Consider the following 22,398-nt stretch of genomic DNA (forward strand, 5'->3'; position numbering starts at 1 on the left):
GTGTCACTTCCTTGCCTCTTCTGTGAAAATTCTGCAAATTTCAGTGATTTTGGAGATGGAACTTTTGAAACAATTAAGTTTCTTCCATCTTCCTTCAAAGCTGGCTTTGAAATAAAACCCATTTTCCTACCAATTGGACTTCGACATTTTCTGGGACAGAGAGCATTATGATCTGGTTTCTTTCCTCCCAGTTGGTATTAGAGCTGCCCAGTAAGAAGGTAACAATGTGAGTCCTAATCTCTTTTTCCCAGCTGGGATATTGTGCTACCTGGTAACATTCTGGCCTTTTTTTGTGTGAGTTAATGGAGAGAGAGAGAGAAGGAGAAGGAGGAAGACCTTATATGATACCAGTTTTACTGGTTTCTGGCTCCATTATTTTTTGTTGTTGTTTCCTCCCTCCCTTCCTTCCCTCCTGTCCTTTCTTATGACATATTTAGCCTCAATTTTCTCTTAAAGACCCTATCTCCAAACACAATTACATTGGGGGCAAAAACTTCAACAAATCAATTTTTGTTGGTGGGAGGTGGGGGTTGTGCAAGCACTGTCCTCCCCCAGACCCTTGTTGCATGCAGAATACATTCATCTTTCTGATACCCCCCAAAATCTTAACTCATTCCAACATCATTTTTATGTTTTATGTTCATAGTCTCCTCTAAATGTTATTTAAATTAGATATGGGTCAGACAGACACATTGTACAATTCATCCTGAGGCAAATTCCTCTTCTGCTGTGATCCTGTGAAACCAGACAAATTATATGCTTCCCCCATACAGTGGTGAAATGAGCACAGGATGGATATTCCTACTCAAAGGGAAGAAGCTGCAAAGAAGGGAGGGGTGATGGGTCTAAGTACATTCAAAACCTAGCTGGGCAAATTACACTAGTTTCAATGCTTAAGAATAATTCTCTTCAGTTTGATGCTCTGCCCTCCTGGGCCACTGGGGAGGTGGTCTCACCTTCTGAACCCACTGGGGAAACAGCTTGGCCACAGGGCTCAGCTGGGCAGTTCTGACTCCCAGGTCCCACGCAGCAATAGGCTGGCCTGTTGAAATGACAGTGGGGTCTCCCGCTTTGAGTACTTTTTGGAGGCAACCTTGCCTGTGCACTCTGATGAAGTTGTGGCCTGTGGTGGGTTTGGCAGCCCCAATTTTCTACTGTAATGGAAGTTCCCTTAGTTAATTCCCTTCAAAGTTTGTCATTGTAGTATTTTTAGTGGACTCTAGGACTTACTGTCCCAGAAACGACTTCAGATTTAAACTAAATTAATTTCTCTATACCTGTATTTCCTTTTCTTTTTGTGCTGTTATCTTTAAACATATATCTGAATATGTTAAAAATCCAAAAATATATTGTAAGAATTGATTTATGTAATTTTGAAAAAGTTTCTATTTCTTTGTCTTCTGGCTCACTTACCTTTTATTCTCCAGTGCAGGGTCTACCATTAATCCCACCTCATGTCTCTGATACTTTCATCATTGGAAGTTTGATTGTGAACTTTTATGTACTCTGTATTATTTATTTCTTTAATTTATTTTTGTGATACTAGGGATCAAAACTAAGGCCTCATGAAAGCTAGGCAAGCACTGTAACCTAGATTTTTGTATTTTATTTTGACACAGGGTCTTGCTAAGTTTCCCAGGCTGCAATTGAACTTGCAATCCTCCTGCTTCAGCCTCCTGAGTGACTGGGATTACAAGCTTGTGCTACCCTGCCTGATTTTTTATTTTTGTCTATCTTTTATGTGTCTTATGGAACTTTCTGAACATAAGGAATTTATTTACAATAACTGTCTTAGGGTTAAGTTAGTCTGAATTTCTTTTAATGCTGTATGTGTTGCATTTTCTTGTTTTCCTTGCATACTTGGCAATTCTTTATTTGATGCCACATATTATTCACTGATAGGGTCTCAGACCCTTCCAAATACTCTGTCCAAAGTCCAGCAAACTGTGTCTTTCCAGCATGGACAGTGAGAAGACACACTTTTTCTGTCCCTGCATAATCCTACATATCATTGTTCCCTCTGGTGCTGTTGGACTATCTTTTCCTGTCCTTGCGTGGTGTTCTTATGTGTGTGCTGATGAACTGAGGGCGTGAGAGGTGCCCTCCAGACCTGCAGTGCTGTTATTTTCAGCAGCCTTCTCTATCTGCCTTCATCTTGCATACTCTGCTGTTGTGAAGTGTCTAAATACATGTCTCTGTGCCCTCAACTCCCTGAGGCTTCTAGGCTGTGTAGGGCTCCTCCTTCCTGCACTGTGTCCTGGGAACTGCATCCAGGAAGGCAGATGGACAACTGTAGAGCTCAGCTCTTTCATTCCTTTTCTCAAGAGATTGCAGTCTCTATCATACTTGCCCAATGTCTGAATGTCTTTCTATATGATCTTATGTTTTTATGAATTTCTACCTACTCCATTATGGCTCAAAGCAGAAGTCAATGAGCTGAATTTTTGAAACAAATTTGAATTTACTTTCTAGTAATTAAATATGGCATTTTTGAAAAACAGGTGGGTCATTGTTAGTTTTTTATATTTTGCAGGCATTTTGAAGGTTGTCATACTTTTCTTTATTCATAATGCTGGTTATGATATGTTATTTTCTGTTTTTAAATTAAAATATGGACATCTTATGAGCCTCTTTCTCCTATCTGTTGTTTCTACTGATTTTGATCCTGTTGGAATTTTCCACTTGTACTTACACATTTCTGCTCTGAGCTTCTTATTTTCTTGTGTTATAAATTGTGTAAGTTGTTTGACACATTGGTTCACTATGAATTCCTTTAGAAATCTTTATTCCCTCCTTCAAATTTTGAGTCAACACCAATCAAGACATTTATTTTAAAAAAATCACTGTTTAAAGTTATTTGACCCTAAGTTATAAAGCCAACAAATCTATAGGAGTGCAGGGTGGCGATTACAAATTCTCAAAAACAGTTTGAGTGGTGAAATAAAAAAATTTCATTTCTTGCTCAGAGAATATAAATCCTGCTTCCCAGATTTAATGGAAAGCCAGAATATCTCCTATTCAAACTACCTCTGAGGATCATACCTGTGTGCTTGTTATGATTGAATGTCCAGTGTTCCCAAAGCCCACGGGTAGAAACCTGGTCCTGGGTGGTGCTATAGGAAGATGGTGCAATCCTTGAGAGGTGGGTCCCAGTGGGGGATCCTGAGGACATTGGGATTGTGCCCTTGAAGGACATTGTTGGACACCTGTCCCCTTCTTGTTCTCCTTCACTGCCTGGTAAGGAGGTGAGTGGTTTTGGTCTGTCCAGTGCTCCCAACATGATGTGTTGCCTCACTATAGATGTAAAGTGGCAGAGCCAGTTATGGACTTGGCCCTTCAACTGTAAGCCATGATAAGCCTTTCTTCTTTATAAGTGAATTGCCTCAGGTGTTTGGTCACACTGACTGAAAATTAACACAGTAGTATATCTTGAGTCTAAGAAAAAGCTAAGGTTTTTCCAAATTTGGCAAATGCCTTCAGGATAAGACCAACTTTTCTCCATGAATTCCTGCCCACATTAATATTTTCAGCTAAAGGATTGCTATCTTTCTTATATTTCTCTATATTTAGATGCTTCTTCCATATTGTGTCATCTTTTTAGTTGATTTTAGTGGAAGGGGCAGCCTTAAAACCATGTTACTGAAAATGGAATCACCATGAACTACTACTGATTCCTACCTGCTGTTGATCTTACACCAGGGCAGATGCTGGAATACTATTCTGTATAGAGCAGTGTTCCAAAAAGTGTACTGTGTGCACCAGGACTGGACAGAGAAATGTTTGTTTAGAACCCATAAGACGCACAAGGAAACCTCTATCATACTTTGTCCCAGATTGATGCGAGTCAAGCAAAAGATGCATACTTGCATCAAGTCCTTGGGTTTGCTGAGAGCAATTTAATCATCAGCTGTTGGTATAGCAGTTTGAACACCTCAGCTCAACATCTCCACTGAAGACCTGTGAAGTCCTCTGTTTACCCATGCCCTTTTCAATCTTCCCTTCTTTGTTGATGCAACTCTTATCTTTCTGATTACAGCATCACAAATTTTTGGTGTCCTCCTTACTTTCTCATACCTCAATTAATTTCATTAAAAAATGCTATAAAGTTCATCTTCAAAGTATGTGTACCATCCAAACACTTCCACTGTTTCCCCTGCTCATACTCCAGGTGAAGTGATGACCTCTCCAGCAAAAGACTGCCTGGGTCCCTACAGTTTCCCTGTTGCCTTGCTAGTCCTCCCATATCAATTCTGGTCTCAGTTTGGCATTCAAAGTTGCATTGAAAAGTTGCACCATGTCTGTCTTTGCTTAAAACTGCCTCAGTCAAGGTAACATTATCCATCAATCTCCAGATCTTGTGTCTGGCTGTACCTCTGAGCTCCTCTCTGACCCTGCTCAGGACATCCCAGATCCTCCTTCTCCCCAGAACACACACAGGATTCTGCCCTGGTGCATTTGCACTGCAGCTTCTTCCTGCCTGGAAAGATCTTCCTACAACATCCTCATGATAAATTCCTTCACGTCCTTTGAATCTTTCCTCAGAGGTCACCTTGCTAATAAGTCCTATGCTGAGCATCCTAGTAAAAAAACCATCTTCCCCGTTCCCACACACCCACTCCAACACTGGTCCTGCAACATTTATCACCAAACATGAACACTGTCCTTGTTTACTGTGCATCTTCTTCCTCTTTCCTACAGAACACAGGCTCCACAAGGGTGGCACTTTTAGTTTGTTTTCAGTTCCCTGATGTATCCTAGGTGCAAACTGTGTGTCACCTATTTGGTACTCAACAAATGAGAGTAGAAAGAATGATCAGTGTCAGCCCCTCCCTCTTCTAGAGACACTAACTTTTTAAAAGGAGCCTCAGACCAAATGCTGCTGTGGCAGCTGCAGCACAGGGCTTCTCACACAGGGGTCAGAGCCATCTGGGCTTTTCTCACAAGTGCTGCCCCCCCTCCCTGCACACCAGTCCCCTGTGCTCCCCAGCACCAAGCACATTTCGATCTTCAGAAAAGATGGTCGTTGACTGAGAGGTCATATTTTCCAACTAAACAGAAACCTCTCTTAGACTCTGTTTTCTCTATCCAAGAATCTGTAATGGAGCAAGTTCTAGGATTATTGTTGCTAAGGACAATGAAGTTGTGGAACAGAGAATAGGGAACACCAAGAGGATTTAATCTAAGATGAGAATCATGAGATCCTTCCTCTCTGTTATTCCCATAATCTGGCTCACTTAAAAATATTGAAGGAATGATGAAAAATTCAATCCAGGAAACTGTTCTCGGTTTTGTGAAACAATGACAGGAAAAAGGACTCCTGCTGCTGTCAAAGATGAGAGACACCCAGAGGAGGATGAGAAGAGAACTGTTACTTAATAAACAGAAAAGGGATAATTCTCTACAGAAACTGAGAAACAAAAAGAGATGGGAGCAGGTTAGACTCAGGTCTCAGCTATGCTGACCCACTGGCATGATGGCCTCCTGGCCCATGGTGCTGGGACAGGACCAGCCCTGGTGATGCTTGAGTCACCTTCATCACAGGTCCTGGTGGGATGATGTTCAACTGAAGGGGCAAGGACTAAGGAGCAGGGAAGAGATTGCAGCTGAGGAGTGACCACATCAAGGCGCAGGATGCACTGAGCACAGACTGGGTGCCACCTTGTCCACCCTCAGCTCTTTTCATCCTTCTCCAGTCCCCACCCGCAGCAGATGCAGCACAGCAAACACACAGAGCCTGGAAGGTTTCAGGTTTATTTTCTCCCAGAAATTTTAGAAATTCTCTTGTCATTTAATTAACCATCAACCACACTTTATGGCACCGATTTGAAATACAAATCAATATCCAGATTCTGTTTTTCAATACGGAAGAAAGAAGCTACAGTCCAGGGCAACATAAAGCTAAATCAGGACTGAAGACATCCAGCCTCACATCTGCAACTGAGGAAAGCTGATTGAGGAAGAGAACAGACAGTGTGGGGAGGGGTCTTGGTGATCAGGGATGTGCTCCTCTCTCCATTTCCTCACATGATGATGACAGGAACACAGGCACATACACAGTTAGATGCCAGCTGCACAGAGAAGTCGGGATCTCTTGAAGTCACAGTGGGGAGCAGGAAGAGAACTGAATCATTTCTGCGATGCTCAGTCCCACAGAAGGCTGCTGTCTCAACTGTAAAAGAAAGTGTTATGAACAAATTCGGATCACTCATTGTAATGGAGACACCATGAACAACCCATTGAACACTCAAAATGTCAAAAATCCCTGAGAGTTCCTGTATCCCAGGAGTCTCCCTGTACCCCAACCCCTCTCCCTCTTCAGGCCCTCCAGGGTCTCACCTTTTTAAGCAGTCAGAGACACATCAGAGCCCTGGGCACTGTCATTACCTGAGCAGAACAAAAACAGAACCTGGTCGGAGTCCACTGAAGATGTGGGCAATGGAGAATCATGGAATGGATGGACTCCCCATCCTCCCCACCACATTATCCCCTGGGTCATGGAGATCACAGTTCTTCATACTTACAGGCAGTGCGTAGGTCCCTTTTTTTACACCTGTGGGAAGAAAGCATCCTGTGAGGGAACAGATTGAAAACAGGTCTTAGAGCTACCTCCTAGTGCTGGACACTGGGGAAATCTCCAGAACTGTGCTTAGCTGTAGGGACGGGTCAGGAGACAAGAAGAAAGTAGACTGGTAGGGATAAAACCAGTTGCTCTCCTGGTTGTTTGTCCTCAGCAGGGAAACTCCCCATGGCCTCTAAATGCTGGGAATTAGGTCCCCATAACCGTAAAAATCAAGAGTCTATATCTGTCCTTTAGTGTCTATGTGATTTAAGGAGTAAACAGTGTAGATTCACTTCCCATTAACAAGGCAGGGCTCACTTCTACCAGGTACCTGAAACCACCAGTGGGACAAAAATTCAGACTGTGCACTTTTCCTACCTGTGTTTTTCTTCTTCCACAAGACAAAAGCGAACACAGCTCCAGTGACAGCAAGTATTCCAGCAAAGATTCCAGCAATAATTCCCACCATGGGGATGGTGGGCTGAGGGGGTGGCTCTGGGAGAGGAAGGGAAGTGAGGTGAGGAGCCCTGATCCCCAGCAGCATACCCTGCTGAGGGTCTCCAGAAAGCCTCCAGCTTTCCTGACAACAGGCTCTGTGCCTTCACCCCCTCCTTACCCCATCTCAGGGTGAGGGGCTCAGGCAGCCCCTCATGATGCACATGGCACGTGTATCTCTGTTCTTCTCCAGCAGGCACCACCACAGCTGCCCACTTCTGGAAGGTTCCATCCCCTGCAGGCCTGGTCTCCACAAGCTCCATGTCCTGGGTCTGGTCCTCCCCATCCCGCTGCCACATCAGGGTGATCTCAGCAGGGTGGAAGCCCAACGCCCAGCACCTCAAGGTGCTCTCCTGGTCTGAGGTGGGATGTTGGGTCATGTGTGTCTTTGGGGGTTCTAAGAGGAAAGTTCAGAAAATGTAGGCACTTTGCATTTCTCATGGGAATAGAGCAATGCTCATCTGAACATTCTGAAAATGAACAGACAATTAGGGGGAGGAAACCAGACACCAGTCAGGACATAGGCATCTGAGTTTATTTTCTATTCCTTGAGAAGTTCTAAGATTAGGGGGAGATAGTCCAGAAGAGAAGACTGTAGATCTTTGAGGGTGGGTCAAGAGGGAAGTGATTCTGGTGATGACCTGGATGAGGGTTGAGAGAATCAGAAAAGCTGGAGTCAGACCTCCAAAGACTCTGGATGCCAGACAGAGAGAGAAAAATGTCCCCAGGGGTTCCCAAAGCCTCTTCCAGAGTCAAAGAGAAGGCCGATCAATTATTCCAGAAAGGTCTTCCTCTAATCACAGAGACAGGATTCCTAATTGTCCCTGAGGGAAAAGTGTCCGACCTAGCGTGTTACTCCCTGGTACAGGATCTGGGAACCTAGGCTACTTTTACCTCTCTTAATTCTTGACCAGAAACTATGAATCCAGGGCCTTCAGCCTGCTAGGCAAAGCTCTACCACTGTGTGACATCCCAAGACCTTTCCTCTACTTCTTTTTTTTTAAATTTAACTTTTTATTTGTTCTAATTAGTTATACATGACAGTAGAATGAATTTATGCATTTTGATAAATCATAAATGGAGTATAATTTCTCATTTTTCTGAATGTATGTCAGTCATGCAGTCATATGTGGACATGAGGTAATAATGTATGTTTCACTCTACTATCCTTCCCATCCCCACGCCCATTCCACTCCCTTCACTCCCCTCTATCTTATATAAAGTAACTATTCTTCCCTAGCGTCACCCCCACCTTATTGTGAATTAGCATCCGCATATCAGAGAAAACATTCGTCTTCAGTTTTTTGGGGTTTGGCTTATTTCACTTAGCATGATATTCTCCAACTACAGCCTCAGCGTGAGGGAGACTTGAGTTTCCTGTAGCCCCTCTTACCTACTCGCCGCAGGGTCTCCTTCCCGCTCTCCAGGTATCTGCGAAGCCACTCCACGCACTCCCCCTGTAGGTAGACTCTTTGGTACTCAGCCTCACGGGCTGCCTCAGATTTGTGCTTGGAGATCAGAGCCGCTGTGTTCGCCGCGGTCCAGGAGCGCAGGTCCTCGTTGAGAGAGATGTAATCCGTGCCGTCGTAGGCGAACTGATCATGCCCGCGGAGGAAACGGCCGTCGGGTCCCACGTCACAGCCGTAGGTCCACTGGAGGGTGTGAGAACCTGGCAGGTTCCCGAAATTAGCCACACCCACGTAGCCCCGCCCCTTGTCAGTTCAGCCAACTGACGCCCGACTAAACCCAAAACGAAACCCAAAACCAAGCGAATCCCCGCGGACTCTCCCTTGATTGAGGGTCTGGGCCAGGTCAAGGGGAATCTCCGTCCCAATGACTCTGGAGAACCCCGGCGCACCCGTGGGGGATGAGCATTATGACTTGATATCCCGGCCTGAGTCACTCACCAGAATCACTCTGGTTGTAGTAGCCGCGCAAGGTCCTCAGGTTTACTCGGAAAATCTTTGCGGTGTCCTTGGCGCGCTGAGTCTGCTCCTCCCAATACTTGAACCCCTCTTTCTCTATCCACGGCGCGCGCGGCTCCATCCTGGGATCAGCAGAGTCGCTGTCGAAGCGCACGAACTGCGTGTCATCCACGTAGCCGACTGCTATGTACCGGGGCTGCCCGCCGGGCCGGGACACCGCAGTGTGAAAATATCTCAGGGAGGAGGAACCTGCGGGCGGGGGAGTTGCTCAGACCCTCCTCCTGGAGAGGGTATCTTGAGACAGAAAAGAGACGGCAGGCTAAGGGAGTGAGCGAGGAGAAGGGACCAGGGAAGAGGTCTGGGGCTGCGTAGATTCAGTTTCCCGGGGTCCCTGCAGCCCCGCGGGACCCATTCCTTCTCTCCTTCCCAGCGGAGGCTGTTTTCTTTCGGATTCCGCACTCACCCGCCCAGACCTGGGTCACGATCAGGCTCCCAAAGAGCAGCAGGAGGAAGGTTCGGCGTGGCCTGGGTTCCATCCTCCCGTCCTGTGCGAATTCGATGATCCGAAACCGCAACTGTAAAAACTTGGTTTGAATAATGATTGGCTTTTCCAGAAACCCTACACTCAATGAGAGTGAGAACTGGGTCCACGTCATTAGTTTCCAGGAAGAAGGACCTGACCCAGGCTGAGAGAGCAAATAAAACTCTGCGCAGACGGGGACTCCCCAACACCAGACTTCCTCATTCCAGACACTATGTCTTAGGGACAGGACTAGAGCCATGTCAGGGAACCTGGGACATTGCCCTGACTCCTATCCTGGACGCAGCACTCTGTTACATTGCCTTTCTGAGTCTTGGCTCAGTGACTGTGTACTTTTTCAGCTCTTAAACTTTTAGGTTTCAGGGTCTCTGTACAGATACTCTGAGAATTTAGTGAGAACACATTCAAAGGAATTTCGTTTCTGTGGATTATATCAATATTTATCATGTTAGAAATTAAAACAGAATTTTGAAAAAAAATAATTCATTTGAATAACATTAATAACCCCTTGAATGTTAGCAGAAGTAAATTTTTTTTTATAAAAAGTAAACTAGTTTCCAAAACAATGTAGCCAGAAGAGTGATCATTTTATGTTTTTGCAAGTGTCATTCTTATTTGTGTCATTTAAAGACAGCTGCCTTTATATTTGCTTCCAGATTCTTAGGTTTTTTTTTTTTTTCAGTGCTGAAGATTTTTGTTTTAGTTGTAGGTGGACACAATACCTTTATTTTATTTATTTTTATGTGATGCTGAGGATCGAACCCAGTGCCTCACAGGTGCCAGGCAAGCGCTCTACCACTGAACCACAACCCCAGCCCGATTTTATGTTTTAAATTATAATTATTATTTTGCAGTGATGGAGATGGAATCCATGATTTTGCCCATCCTAGGCAAACCCTCTACCACAGAGCTACATCCTTATGCTTTTGCTTTGATTAAAGCTTATCAAAAAGAGAAAAGAGGGGCTGGGGAGATAGCTCAGTCGGTAGAGTGCTTGCAAGCACGAGACCCTGGGTTTGATCCCCAGTACCGCAAAAAAAAAAAAAAAAAAAAAAAAAGAAAGAAAGAAATCCAACTTGACACAAATATTGAGTTGAAAAAGAAAGGATTATGGATTACTTTTAATAGTTTTTTTCAATGTAATTATGTATATCCATCTTTGACACTACATGAAAACAATACAAGTGATAATTTCATAAAGGTTAGTTATAACCTGGAACCTTGTTATCAAATATTTCTGTTCTCTTACTTTAAAATCAGTTGTTTTAAAATGCCCATTGAATGGGTCTTGTACTAATGGATGACTTTTTAAAAGCATAAAGGGCTGGGTGTGGTGGCGCAGGCCAGTCAGTAATTCCAGCAGCTTGGGGGCTGAGGCAGGAGGATCATGAGTTCAAAGCCAGCTTTGAATGAGGTGCTAAGCAACTCAGTAAGATCCTGTCTCCAAATAAAATACAATATAGGGCTGGAGATGTGGCTCATTGCCCCTGAGTTCAATCCCCACTACCTGCCCCCCCAAAAAAGTAAGGATTGGTTCACCGAGTGTGCAAATCTTTCAAGTGTTAACTCATCTCAACAAATTACCAAAAGTTAAATTTGGCTGGGCACATGATTTATGTTCATCTGGAGAATCATATGGGTTAACAATGTACATCAGGCCAGCTTCACATACACTGAGGCATAGTTTTAAGTGTTAGTCAGTTCCCAGATATCAGAGGCTACCTTTTTTTTCCCTTAAATTCAGTGTTTTAAAATCCCTACATCCCATTTGGAAAATAACTAATGAATTATAATGCAATTTGGAATAGAAATATGTAAAAATCAAGTAATTATGTTAGTAATAAATAAGTGAGAACAAAACTAAAATGTGGACTAAGAGATGGGAATAAAATTTAATGAAAGCAATGATAATATTGATCAGAGTAGAAGAAAAATGTACTGCCACAAAGATTGATGGGATTTAACACTGGCATAAAATTTCTTAAGAGCATATTTGTAAAATGTATGTAATATAGTTATGGTTACACTTTGAAATAAGAATTTCTCTCTGTCTCTCTCCCTCTCCTTCCCCCACTCCCTCCTCCCTCCCAGTGAGGTCTTGTTATGTTGCCCAAACTGGTCTTGAACTCCTGGGCCCAAGTGAACTGTAGGCATGCTTTGTGCCCAACAAAAATTTCTCTTAGGAATTTATCCTAAGAAGATACCATACACACTTTAAAAAATATATAACAAGGATATTCTTTGAATTTTGGTTTATAAAAGCAAATGAATGAAAATAACCTGAATGATATGTATAATCAATTTGATGATAGTTACAAGTAGTGGACACTTACTGTGTCCCAGGCAATAATACCATGTGTTGTACTGAGAAGGTCAAATGTGAACCTCAAGCAAAGCAATGAGGACCCAGTATGTAATCCTTTGTATAGATAGAGAAAGGGAAACTCAGAGAGGTTAGGAAGCAGGGTGAAGCTAACTGGGACCAGGGAATTTTCTCTCAGGGGCCCTGTTGACTCATCTGCTGTTGACTCCCTGCCCTTCAGTTGGTGGGTGTGACTCTGTACCCCATGCAAGTGATCTGTTCTGAAATGAGCTATGAGAGGAGGTCCCAAGACTCGGAGCTCAGGAGGACAGGAGCAGTGTGACTTCACTGTCCACATTACACTAAAGTCCATCATATGCTAATATGTTTCAAGGACTCTGACACATCAGGTTATCATCTAGATACCAAAGATACAAGAAGAACTAAAGCAAGATCTTTTTTTTTTAATTTTTTTTTATTGTAAACAAATGGGATACATGTTTTTTCTCTGTCTGTACATGGCGTAAAGGCATACCATTTGTGTAATCATAAATTTACATAGGGTAATGTTGTTTGATTCATTCTGCCATTTTTTCCCTTCCCCCCTCCCCTCCCACCCTTCCCCTCCATCTATACAGTCCTTCCTTCCTCCATTCCTGCCCCCCTCCCTAAACCCAACTCCAACCCCAACACTAACCCTTCCCACCCCCCATTATGTGTCATCATCCACTTGTTAGCGATATCATTCTTCCTTTGTTTTTTTGAGATTGGCTTATCTCACTTAGCATGATATTCTCCAGTTTCATCCATTTGCCTGCAAATGCCATAATTTTAACATTCTTTATGGCAGAGTAATATTCCATTGTATATATATACCACAGTTTCTTTATCCATTCATCAATTGAAGGACATCTAGGTTGGTTCCACAATCTGGCTATTGTGAACTGAGCAGCTATGAACATTGATGTGGCTGTATCTCTGTAATATGCTGATTTTAAGTCCTTTGGGTATAGGCCAAGGAGTGGGATAGCTGGGTCAAATGGTGTTTCCATTCCAAGTTTTCTAAGGAATCTCCACACTGCTTTCCAGAGTGGCTGCACTAATTTGCAACCCCACCAGCAATGTAAGAGTGTACTTTTCTCCCCACATCCTCGCCAACACCTGTTGTTGCTTGTATTCTTGATAATTGCCATTCTAATTGGGGTGAGATGGAATCTTAGGGTAGTTTTGATTTGCATTTCTCTTATTACTAGAGATGTTGAACATTTTTCCATATGTTTGTTGATTGCTTGTAGATCTTCTTCTGTGAAGTGTCTATTCATTTCCTTAGCCCATTTGTCAGTTGGATTATTTACATTCTTGGTGTAGAGTTTTTTGAGTTCTTTATAGATTCTGGAGATTAGTGCTCTATCTGAAGTATGATTGGCAAAGATTTTCTCCCACTCTGTAGGCTCTTTCTTTGCATTGCTGATAGTTTCCTTTGCTGAGAGAAAGCTTTTTAGTTTGAATCTATCCCAGTTATTAATTCTTGCTTTTATTTCTTGTGCTATGGGAGTCCTGTTGAGGAAGTCTGGTCCTAAGCCGACATGTTGAAGCTCTGGACCTACTTTTTCTTCTATAAGATGCAAGGTCTCTGGTCTGATTCCGAGATCCTTAATCCATTTTGAGTTTAGTTTCGTGCATGGTGAGAGATATGGGTTTAGTTTCATTCTGTTGCATATGGATTTCCAATTCTCCCAGCACCATTTGTTGAAGAGGCTATCTTTTCTCCATTGCATATTTTTGGCCCCTTTGTCTAGTATGAGAAAATTGTATTTATTTGGGTTTGTGTCCGTGTCCTCTATTCTGTACCATTGATCCACCTTTCTATTTTGGTACCAATACCATGCCGTTTTTGTTACTATTGCTTTGTAGTAGAGTTGAAGATCTGGTATTGCGATACCCCCTGCTTCACTCTTTCTGCCAAGGATTGCTTTAGCTATTCTGGGTTTCTTATTCTTCCAGATGAATTTCATAATTTCTTGCTCTATTTCTGTAAGGTACATCATTGGGATTTTAATTGGAATTGCATTTTGGTAGTATGGCCATTTTGACAATATTAATTCTTCCTATCCAAGAACATGGGAGATCTTTCCATCTTCTAAGGTTTTCTTGAATTTCTTTCTTTAGTGTTCTGTAGTTCTCATTGTAGAGGTCTTTCACCTCTTTTGTGAGATTGATTCCCAAATACTTTATTTTTTTCGAAGCTATTGTGAATGGGGTAGTTTTCCTAATTTCTCTTTCTGAAGATTCATTGCTTATATATAAAAATGCCTTAGATTTATGTGCATTGATCTTATATCCCGCTACTTTACTGAATTCACTTATGAGATCTAAAAGTTTTCTGGTGGAATTTCCTGGTTCCTCTAAGTATACAATCATATCATCAGCAAATAGGGATAGTTTGAGTTCTTCTTTTCCTATTCGTATCCCTTTAATTTCTTTGGTCTGTCTAATTGCTCTGGCTAGAGTTTCAAGGACGATATTGAATAGAAATGGTGAAAGAGGGCATCCCTGCCTTGTTCCAGTTTTTAGAGGGAATGCTTTCAGTTTTTCACCATTTAGAATGATATTAGCATGGGTTTAGCGTAGATGGCCTTTACAATGTTAAGGAATGTTCCCACTATCCCTATTTTTTCTAGTGTTTTGAGCATGAAGGGGTGCTGTATTTTATCAAATGCTTTTTCTGCATCTATCGAAATAATCATGTGATTCTTGACTTTAAGTCTATTGATATGGTGAATGACATTTATTGATTTCCTGATGTTGAACCAACCTTGCATCCCTGGGATGAAACCCACTTGATCATGGTGCTCTATCTTTTTAATATGTTTTTGTATGCGATTTGCTAAAATTTTGTTTAGAATTTTTGCGTCGATGTTCATTAAGGATATTGGTCTGAAATTTTCTTTCCTCGATGTGTCTCTGTCTGGTTTAGGAATCAGGGTAATATTGGCTTCATAGAATGAGTTTGGGAGAGTTCCCTCCTCTTCTATTTTCTGGAATACTTTGAGAAGTATTGGAATGAGTTCTTCTTTAAAAGTTTTGTAGAACTCGGCTGAGAACCCATCTGGTCCTGGACTTTTCTTTGTTGGAAGGCTTTTGATGACTTCTTCTATTTCATTACTTGAAATTGGTCTATTTAAATTGTGTATGTCCTCCTCGTTCAGTTTAGGCAATTCATATGTCTCTAGAAACCTGTTGATGTCTTCGAAATTTTCTATTTTGTTGGAGTATAGATTTTCAAAATAGCTTCTAATTATGTTTTGTATTTCGGTCGTGTCTGTTGTGATATTTCCTTGTTCATTCCGAATTTTAGTGATTTGGGTTTTCTCTCATCTTCTCTTTGTTAGTGTGGCTAAAGGTTTATCAATTTTGTTTATTTTTTTCGAAGAACTAACTATTTATTTTGTCAATTTTTTGTATTGTTTCTTTCGTTTCAATTTCGTTGATTTCAGCTCTCAGTTTAACTATTTCCTGTCTTCTACTACTTTTGGTGTTGGTCTGTTCTTCTTTTTCTAGGGCTTTGAGCTGTAGTGTTAGGTCATTTATTTTTTGAGTTTTACTTCTTTTATTAAATGCACTCCATGAAATAAATCTTCCTCTAAGTACCGCTTTCATAGTGTCCCAGAGATTATGATATGATGTTTCTTTGTTCTCGTTTACCTCTAAGAATTTTTTAATTTCCTTCCTAATATCTTCTGTTATCCATTCATCATATAGTAGCATATTGTTTAATCTCCAGGTGTTGGAGTAGTTTCTGTTTTTTACTCTTTCATTAATTTGTAACTTCAATCCATTATGATCTGATAGAATACAAGGTAGTGTCTCTATCTTCTTGTATTTGCTGACATTAGCTTTGTGGCATAATATATGGTCTATTTTAGAGAAGGATCCATGTGCTGCTGAGAAGAAAGTGTATTTGCTCTTGGTTGGATGGTATATTCTATAAATGTCTGTTAAGTCTAAATTATTGATTGTGTTATTGAGATCTATGGTTTCTTTGTTCAATTTTTGTTTGGAAGATCTGTCCAGTGGTGAAAGAGGCGTGTTAAAATCACCTAGTATTATTGTGTTATGGTCTATTTGGTTTCTAAAATTGAGAAGGATTTGTTTCACATACATGGATGAGCCACTGTTTGGGGCATAGATGTTTATGATTGTTATATCTTGCTGATTTATGCTTCCCTTAAGCAGTATGAAATGTCCTTCTTTATCCCTTCTAACTAACATTGGCTTGAAGTCCACATTATCTGAAATGAGGATGGATACTCCAGCCTTTTTGCTGAGCCCATGTGCATGGTATGTTTTTCCCCATCCTTTCACCTTTAGTCTATGGGTATCTCTTTCTATGAGGTGAGTCTCTTGCAGGCAACATATTGTTGGATCTTTCTTTTTAATCCAATCTGCCAGTCTATGTCTTTTGATTGATGAATTCAGGCCATTAACATTCAGGGTTATTATTGAGATATGATTTGTATTCCCAGTCATTTGGTTCATATTTAAAATTTTTGACACATCTTGGTTCCTCCTTTATTTGACAGTTCCTTTAGGATAATTCCTCCCTTTGCTGATTTGCTTCTTTGTTTTTTATCTCTTCCTCATGAAATATTTTGCTGAGAATGTTCTGTAATGCTGGCTTTCTTTTTGTAAATTCTTTTAGCTTTTGTTTACCATGGAATGATCTTATTTCATCGTCAAATTTGAAGGTAAGTTTTGCTGGGTAAAAGATTCTTGGTTGGCATCCATTTTCTTTCAGAGCTTGAAAAATGTTGTTCCAGGCCCTTCTAGCCTTTAGGGTCTGGATTGAAAAATCTGCTGATATCCGTATTGGCTTCCCCCTGAATGTAATTTGGTTCTTTTCTCTCACAGCCTTTAAAATTCTGTCTTTATTTTGTATGTTAGGTATTTTCATTATAATGTGCCTTGGTGTGGGTCTGTTGTAATTTTGTGTATTTGGAGTCCTATAAGCCTCTTGGACTTGATCTTCCGTTTCATTCTTCAGATTTGGGAAATTTTCTGATATTATTTCTTCAAATAGATTGTTCATTCCTTTGGTTTGTTTCTCTAAGCCTTCCTCAATCCCAATAATTCTCAAATTTGGCCTTTTCATGATATCCCATAGTTCTTGGAGATTCTGTTCATGATTTCTCACCATCTTCTCTGTTTGTTCAACTTTGTTTTCAAGGTTAAATATTTTGTCTTCAATATCTGAAGTTCTGTCTTCCAGCTGTTCTATCCTATTGGTTATGCTTTCTATGGAGTTCTTAATTTGGTTTATTGTTTCCTTCATTTCAAGGATTTCTGTTTGGTTTTTTTCAATATCTCTAACTCTTTATTGAAATGATCTTTTGCTTCCTGAATTTGCTCTGTTAACTGTCGATTGGTGTGATCATTCAATGCCTGCATTTGCTCTTTCATCTCATCGTTTGCTTCCCTAATCATTTTAATTATGTACATTCTGAACTCCCTTTCTGTCATTTCTTCTGCCATGCTGTCGTTGGATTTTATTGATGTAACATCTAGATTTGTTTGGGGCATTTTCTTCCCTTGTTTTCTCATATTGTTCAGGGATCAGTGGGTGATTAAGATGTTGCAGATTTCCTCTATCAACTTATAATGTCCCTGAAGATTGCTAGTATATCCCCTCTTATCCTTCAGTAGCCTGAAGTCTTGGAGGAGGTTGATAATGCAGAGCTCCACGAAGAAGCTGCCTCTCTAGGTGTGGTAACCCTCAGGTGGCGTATATTCCCTGCTAGTGGGCAGAGGTGCCTCCACTTGTTGACCAATGGTCATCCAATGGGGAACTAGACTGTGGGCTGAGGCAAGGCCTGTTTGTGCCTATGTCTCTGGCTTTACCGTCCCTGTGGGAAAACCTCCCCCGGCCGGGAAGAGTCACTCGGTGGGGACGTCTCGCTGGTCAGTTGCCCTCCTAGAGGTTCCCCTCAATCTACAACTACCCCCTGGGCTGGGCTGTCTTCCTCTGCAACGATCCCAGGCGCCCGGACCTACGTCCTGGGCCTGGGAGCCTCACCCTTCGCAGGCGAGTCTCCTTAGGCTGCCTCTCCCAGAGAATCTGCCCGCCGCCCTGGAAACTTCGCTCCGCCCCTAGGCGTGTCTCTGTGCGGCTCTTCCAGCAAGAAGCCACCTAGCTCCTGGGACCCTGCTCTGCACCAATCGCCTGGCTATGCAGCCCCTCCCCTGAGCCACCACCTGGAGCCCGTACAATAGCTCCGAGACCCAGAGACCCGCCACACACCTCCTCCTCCGGACAGCAGCCCGGTTTCCGACGCAGTCACTAGGAGTCCAAACAACTCACTTCAGGTCTCCTCCTCCCACCAACCACCCGTAGCCCTAGGCAGTCACTCCAAGTCCAAGTGACCTGCCCTGTTCCTCCTCCTCCTCCTTTGGGTAGCCCCCTGGGTGTTCAGGAGCGGTGACTCCGAGACCAGGTGACTCACCACGCTCCTCCTCCAGGCAGGCCACCGGTGTTCAGGAGCGGTCGCTTTTAGTCCAATCAACTCACCACTCGCCTCCTCCTCTGGCAACCGCCTGTGGTTCTGATGCAGTCACTCCCAGACTAAGTGTCCCACCGCTCTCCTCCTCCAGGCAGGCCACCAGTGTTCTGGAGTAGCTGCTCCAAGTTCAAACAGCTCGTCACGCAGCTCCTCCTCCGGCAACCGCCCGCGGCTCTGATGCAGTCACTCCCAGGTCAAGCAACACGCCGCGCTCCTCCTCCTCCTCCGGGCAACCTCCCGGCACTCAGGAGCGCTCGCTCTGAGTTCAAACAGTTCACCACGCAGCTCCTCCTCTGGCAACCGCCTGTGGTTCTGATGCAGTCACTCCTAGACCAAGCGTCCCGCCGCGCTCCTCCTCTTCCTCCGGGCAGTCTCCCGGCGCTCAGGAGCGCCCACTCTGAGTTCAAACAGCTCACCACGCAGCTCCTCCTCTGGCAACTGCCTGTGGCTCTGATGCAGTCCCTCCTAGACCAAGCGTCCCGCCGCGCTCCTCCTCTTCCTCCGGGCAACCCCCCGGTGTTCAGAAGCGGTTGTTCTGGGTCCAAACAGCTCGCCACGCAGCTCCTCCCCAGGCAGCCGCCCGGAGCCCCAGCGGCTGCTCGAGTCCAAGCGCTATGCTGAGCCGCCTCCTCTACGATGATCCCAGTTGTCCGTGTTTACCACTCCAGCGGGGGGAGGGGCGTCTCGCCGAGCAACTCCACTTCACAAATTCCCTGTGTTCCGGGGCTACCGCCCCATCCGGGACGCCTCCCCAACAGGAGAGACTCACCCGGCAGCTTTGAGTTGGTCCCAAGTCTCTCACTATCTCCTCTTTTGAATCTTGCGTCCTGGAGCAGCGTGAAACGCAGCCGCCCTCTAGTCCGCCATCTTGGCCCGCCGCAAGATCTTAATGTATGGAGCTTGTACTGTTATGAGCAAGATGGACATTTAGCAAAAATTATCACGATAAATGTAAACTCACTACTGAAGTGTGAGGAAAATTTTCATGATGCCATGAAAATAGAAAACAAGGAGACCTAACAGGTCCCCTACCACTACTATCAATAATATATAAAAGATGTAAGAAAATAGGTGGCATTTATGAAATAGGGACACATGTATATAAAATTATGTACAAGAACAAAATAGAATCATAGAATCATGGATATGAATAATTCAGCAGATGAATTGGAGGATAAAATTAAAAAATGGAAGAGTGATTACAAAGAGGAAAAAATTAACAAAACTGGGGGTGATAAAATTAACTGCAAACACTGAACAGTAAAAAAAAAAATGGAGAGGCTAAAAATTAATTTGGGGGTGATAAAAATGACAAAGCCAGGGTCATTTAATCACCTACTCAAGAATAAGGGAAAATATGTAAAAAACACCAAACAAGAAATTGCAGGTGGCCTGTGGATTTGCTTTTCTCAGCTAGCAGAAGATGAAGATCTGATGAAGTTTTAGTGGATCCTGGATCTCAGGCATCCCAGCTGGTGAGCTACGACCCTGGACTTGGGGACCCAAGGCTCTTCTTTCTCTCCTGGCAGAGGAAAGCTTGCAGCACGAGCAACCCTTCTGCTGAGCACTGAGCTTCCAGATCTGGTTCTTCTGAATCCAGGCTGGTCACTTCAGAGAAACTTGAAACACTGAATGGGCATGGACACCTGGATTCTCTGGTGAAGCCGAGCTGCTCACTGCCCACAGAAACCCAGCTGTGCTGGCAAGAAAGACCCTGACCTCATTGTGAATGTGACCAGCAGATGGGCTTACAGTTTCCTCTCCTGTAATGAGACTCTGTCTGGTTTTTAGGACCAGAGATGGACAGATGGACCTGTGTTGAAGCCCAGTCGATCATTTGGACTTATAGATGAGAAACCCCAGCCCAGCCTAACAGGGCCTTATTATCTGGATAAAGGTTTCCCACCCCCATTCCCAATGACCAGCTCAGGGTCTCTGTTATGCTCCAGATTCCTGAATACTGAGGGCAAGGTCCCATCCTGTTTTGATCAGGAATCTCCCTCCCCACTCAGAAGGAAGGACTTTTCACTCCTGACTCCCAGACCCCCAAATCTGCCTACCAAGCTCAGGTCCATCTTGGACTCTGCTCCCTTGCTCCCTCCAACAGGGCAAAACTTTTTGGCTCAGCACTCTACTCTAGAGAACTCCTGTGGGGTGGTACTGTTTTCTGAGAAATGGAATCACAAATAGCAAATGTGACCCAGCTTCTGGGAGGAAACTGACTGCTCTTTCAATTGGCAATAAAAACAGATATTATCTAGCTAGAAACTCGAAAACAAGAGTAAACTGCTAGGAAACACAAACCAGAAAATGCAAGCAGCAACCAGCCTCAAAGGAACCAAACTATTTCACCAAAGCAAGATAGTTAAACCAAGTTGTGGACTTGCTTTCCTCAGCTAGCAGGGGATGAAGAACTGGTGAAGCTTTAGCAGAGCCAGGACCTCTGGCTTGCAAGCTGTGGCCCTGGGCTTGGGGACCCCAAGGTTCTTCCCTTGGTGAAGGAGAGCTTGCAGTGTGAGCAACCCTTCTTCTGGCATTGAACTTCCAGTTCTGACTCAGAAGTTACACTGGCCTCTCTCTGGGAATCTTGAAACTCACTGAATCCTGTTCCAGTTGGGCACCAGCACCTTGGTTTCTGTGAAAACAAGCTGCTTATTGCCCACAGAAGCCCATCTGGGCCGACAGGAAAGATCCTGACCATGTTGTGAATGTGACCAGAGGATGAGGTTCTGCTGCCTGGTGACCCCTTCTACCCCGACCCTCAAACTTGTATCCCCAATCTAAGTGTTTGGGGGACCAGGTTGGGGAACCACTCTGCTTTGAGGGCATGCTTGGGGCTTTCCTGGGAGATCAATCACTGTGAAGGAGGAGAAGGTAGGCAAGTAGATTCAGGCCAGCCTTGCATCAAACCCAGGTCTCCCTGTTCCTACATCTGGTCTCCCAACTTTTCCAAACAGGGAAACTGAAAAGAGATGATTTTGTTGCTTCTGTTCAGTCCTCTCTTTCTTCTTGTGGTCAACTGGGAGGGGATATAAGATGTAGAGGGGAGAACTTCAGTCCACAACAGTGGACAAAAGTGCCCTCAGCAAGCCCTGGCATGGGTAATGGCCAGCTCCCAGTCAAGTTAGACTCTCTTAATTTGTGTTTGTGCATCAGGTGCTCCCCTTTCAGTCTTCCTCTGCCCCCTACCCATCTCTCTCAAGTGGGACTTGGCCAGAGTTTGCCTGACCAGTGTGTCTTTTGGAGAGTGGTCCAAAAAGGCATGTGGAGGAGAAAGGACAGTGAGATTAGTGGAGAGAAATGGGAAACTTGGAACTTCAGGGTTGGGACCCAGGAGGGAGCTGGAAGTTTGCCTCCACAGCAGTGATTAAATTGTGGACTTTGCAGGTGTAAAAGCATCTTTCTATCGTTGGAGACTAGGATGTGCCATCAGTTTTATTCCCTATCAGACAAAGATCTGCAACTCTATCCTCAGTGAGTTCTGGCTGCTTCTGGGGAGAGCTGAGCCAAGAGACATTTTTACTTACACAGATAAAAGTTCTAGGATGAGGTTGTCTCTGGACCCAGAGAAGGTTGTCTAAGTATATTAGTGTCTGTGAAAAGAGGAAGGAGTTAACAACCTCTACCCCTTACTCCATTTTTTTAAAGTTGTCAATGGACCTTTATTTTATTTATTTTTGTATGTGGTGCTGAGAATTGAACCTAGTGCCTCACACATGCTAGGCAAGTGCTCTACCACTGAGTCACAACCCTAGCCCCTGAAAAGAGTTTTTAAAAGGAAAAAAATAGCATTTTTCTTTCCTCTACTGAATACAGATCATTAATTAATTGGTCCCAGGGGTGACCATGATAGCACTAAAATGTTTTCTCGCTCCTATCCATCTCCCCAACCTCGTAAAGCTGCATCTCCCTACCTCTTGAAAAGAGTAAACCCTCAGCACAGGATCCCAGATCCCCAGCCTGAAATTCCATTTTTGGTGACCTCACAAGCCACACTGACCAGGGATGGGAGAGTAACT

The 22,398-nt window shown here is 43.5% G+C and overlaps 1 protein-coding gene across 3 annotated transcripts; it reads right to left on the bottom strand.

Moving 5' to 3' along the window:
• Positions 1–5,732: 5,732 nt before the first annotated feature.
• Positions 5,733–9,588, bottom strand: LOC124988326 (saoe class I histocompatibility antigen, A alpha chain-like). 3 transcript variants are annotated; one of them, XM_047557729.1, is made up of 8 exons: positions 9,443–9,588; positions 8,962–9,228; positions 8,448–8,723; positions 7,176–7,451; positions 6,938–7,054; positions 6,522–6,550; positions 6,337–6,384; positions 5,733–6,169 (listed from the first exon to the last, which is right to left on the bottom strand). In XM_047557729.1, exons 1-7 carry the CDS (start codon positions 9,513–9,515, stop codon positions 6,349–6,351), a joined length of 1,074 nt encoding a protein of 357 aa, XP_047413685.1. In that variant the 5' UTR covers positions 9,516–9,588; the 3' UTR covers positions 5,733–6,169; positions 6,337–6,348. The 3 variants fall into 3 exon arrangements, with proteins under 3 accessions (XP_047413685.1, XP_047413684.1, XP_047413687.1); XM_047557728.1 differs by having other exon boundaries at positions 6,522–6,568; XM_047557731.1 differs by lacking the exons at positions 5,733–6,169; positions 6,522–6,550 and having other exon boundaries at positions 6,341–6,406; positions 6,927–7,054.
• Between the last annotated feature and the right edge of the window lie 12,810 nt (positions 9,589–22,398).

This window comes from Sciurus carolinensis, chromosome 7 (assembly GCF_902686445.1).
Source record: "Sciurus carolinensis chromosome 7, mSciCar1.2, whole genome shotgun sequence".
Taxonomy (NCBI): domain Eukaryota; kingdom Metazoa; phylum Chordata; class Mammalia; order Rodentia; family Sciuridae; genus Sciurus; species Sciurus carolinensis.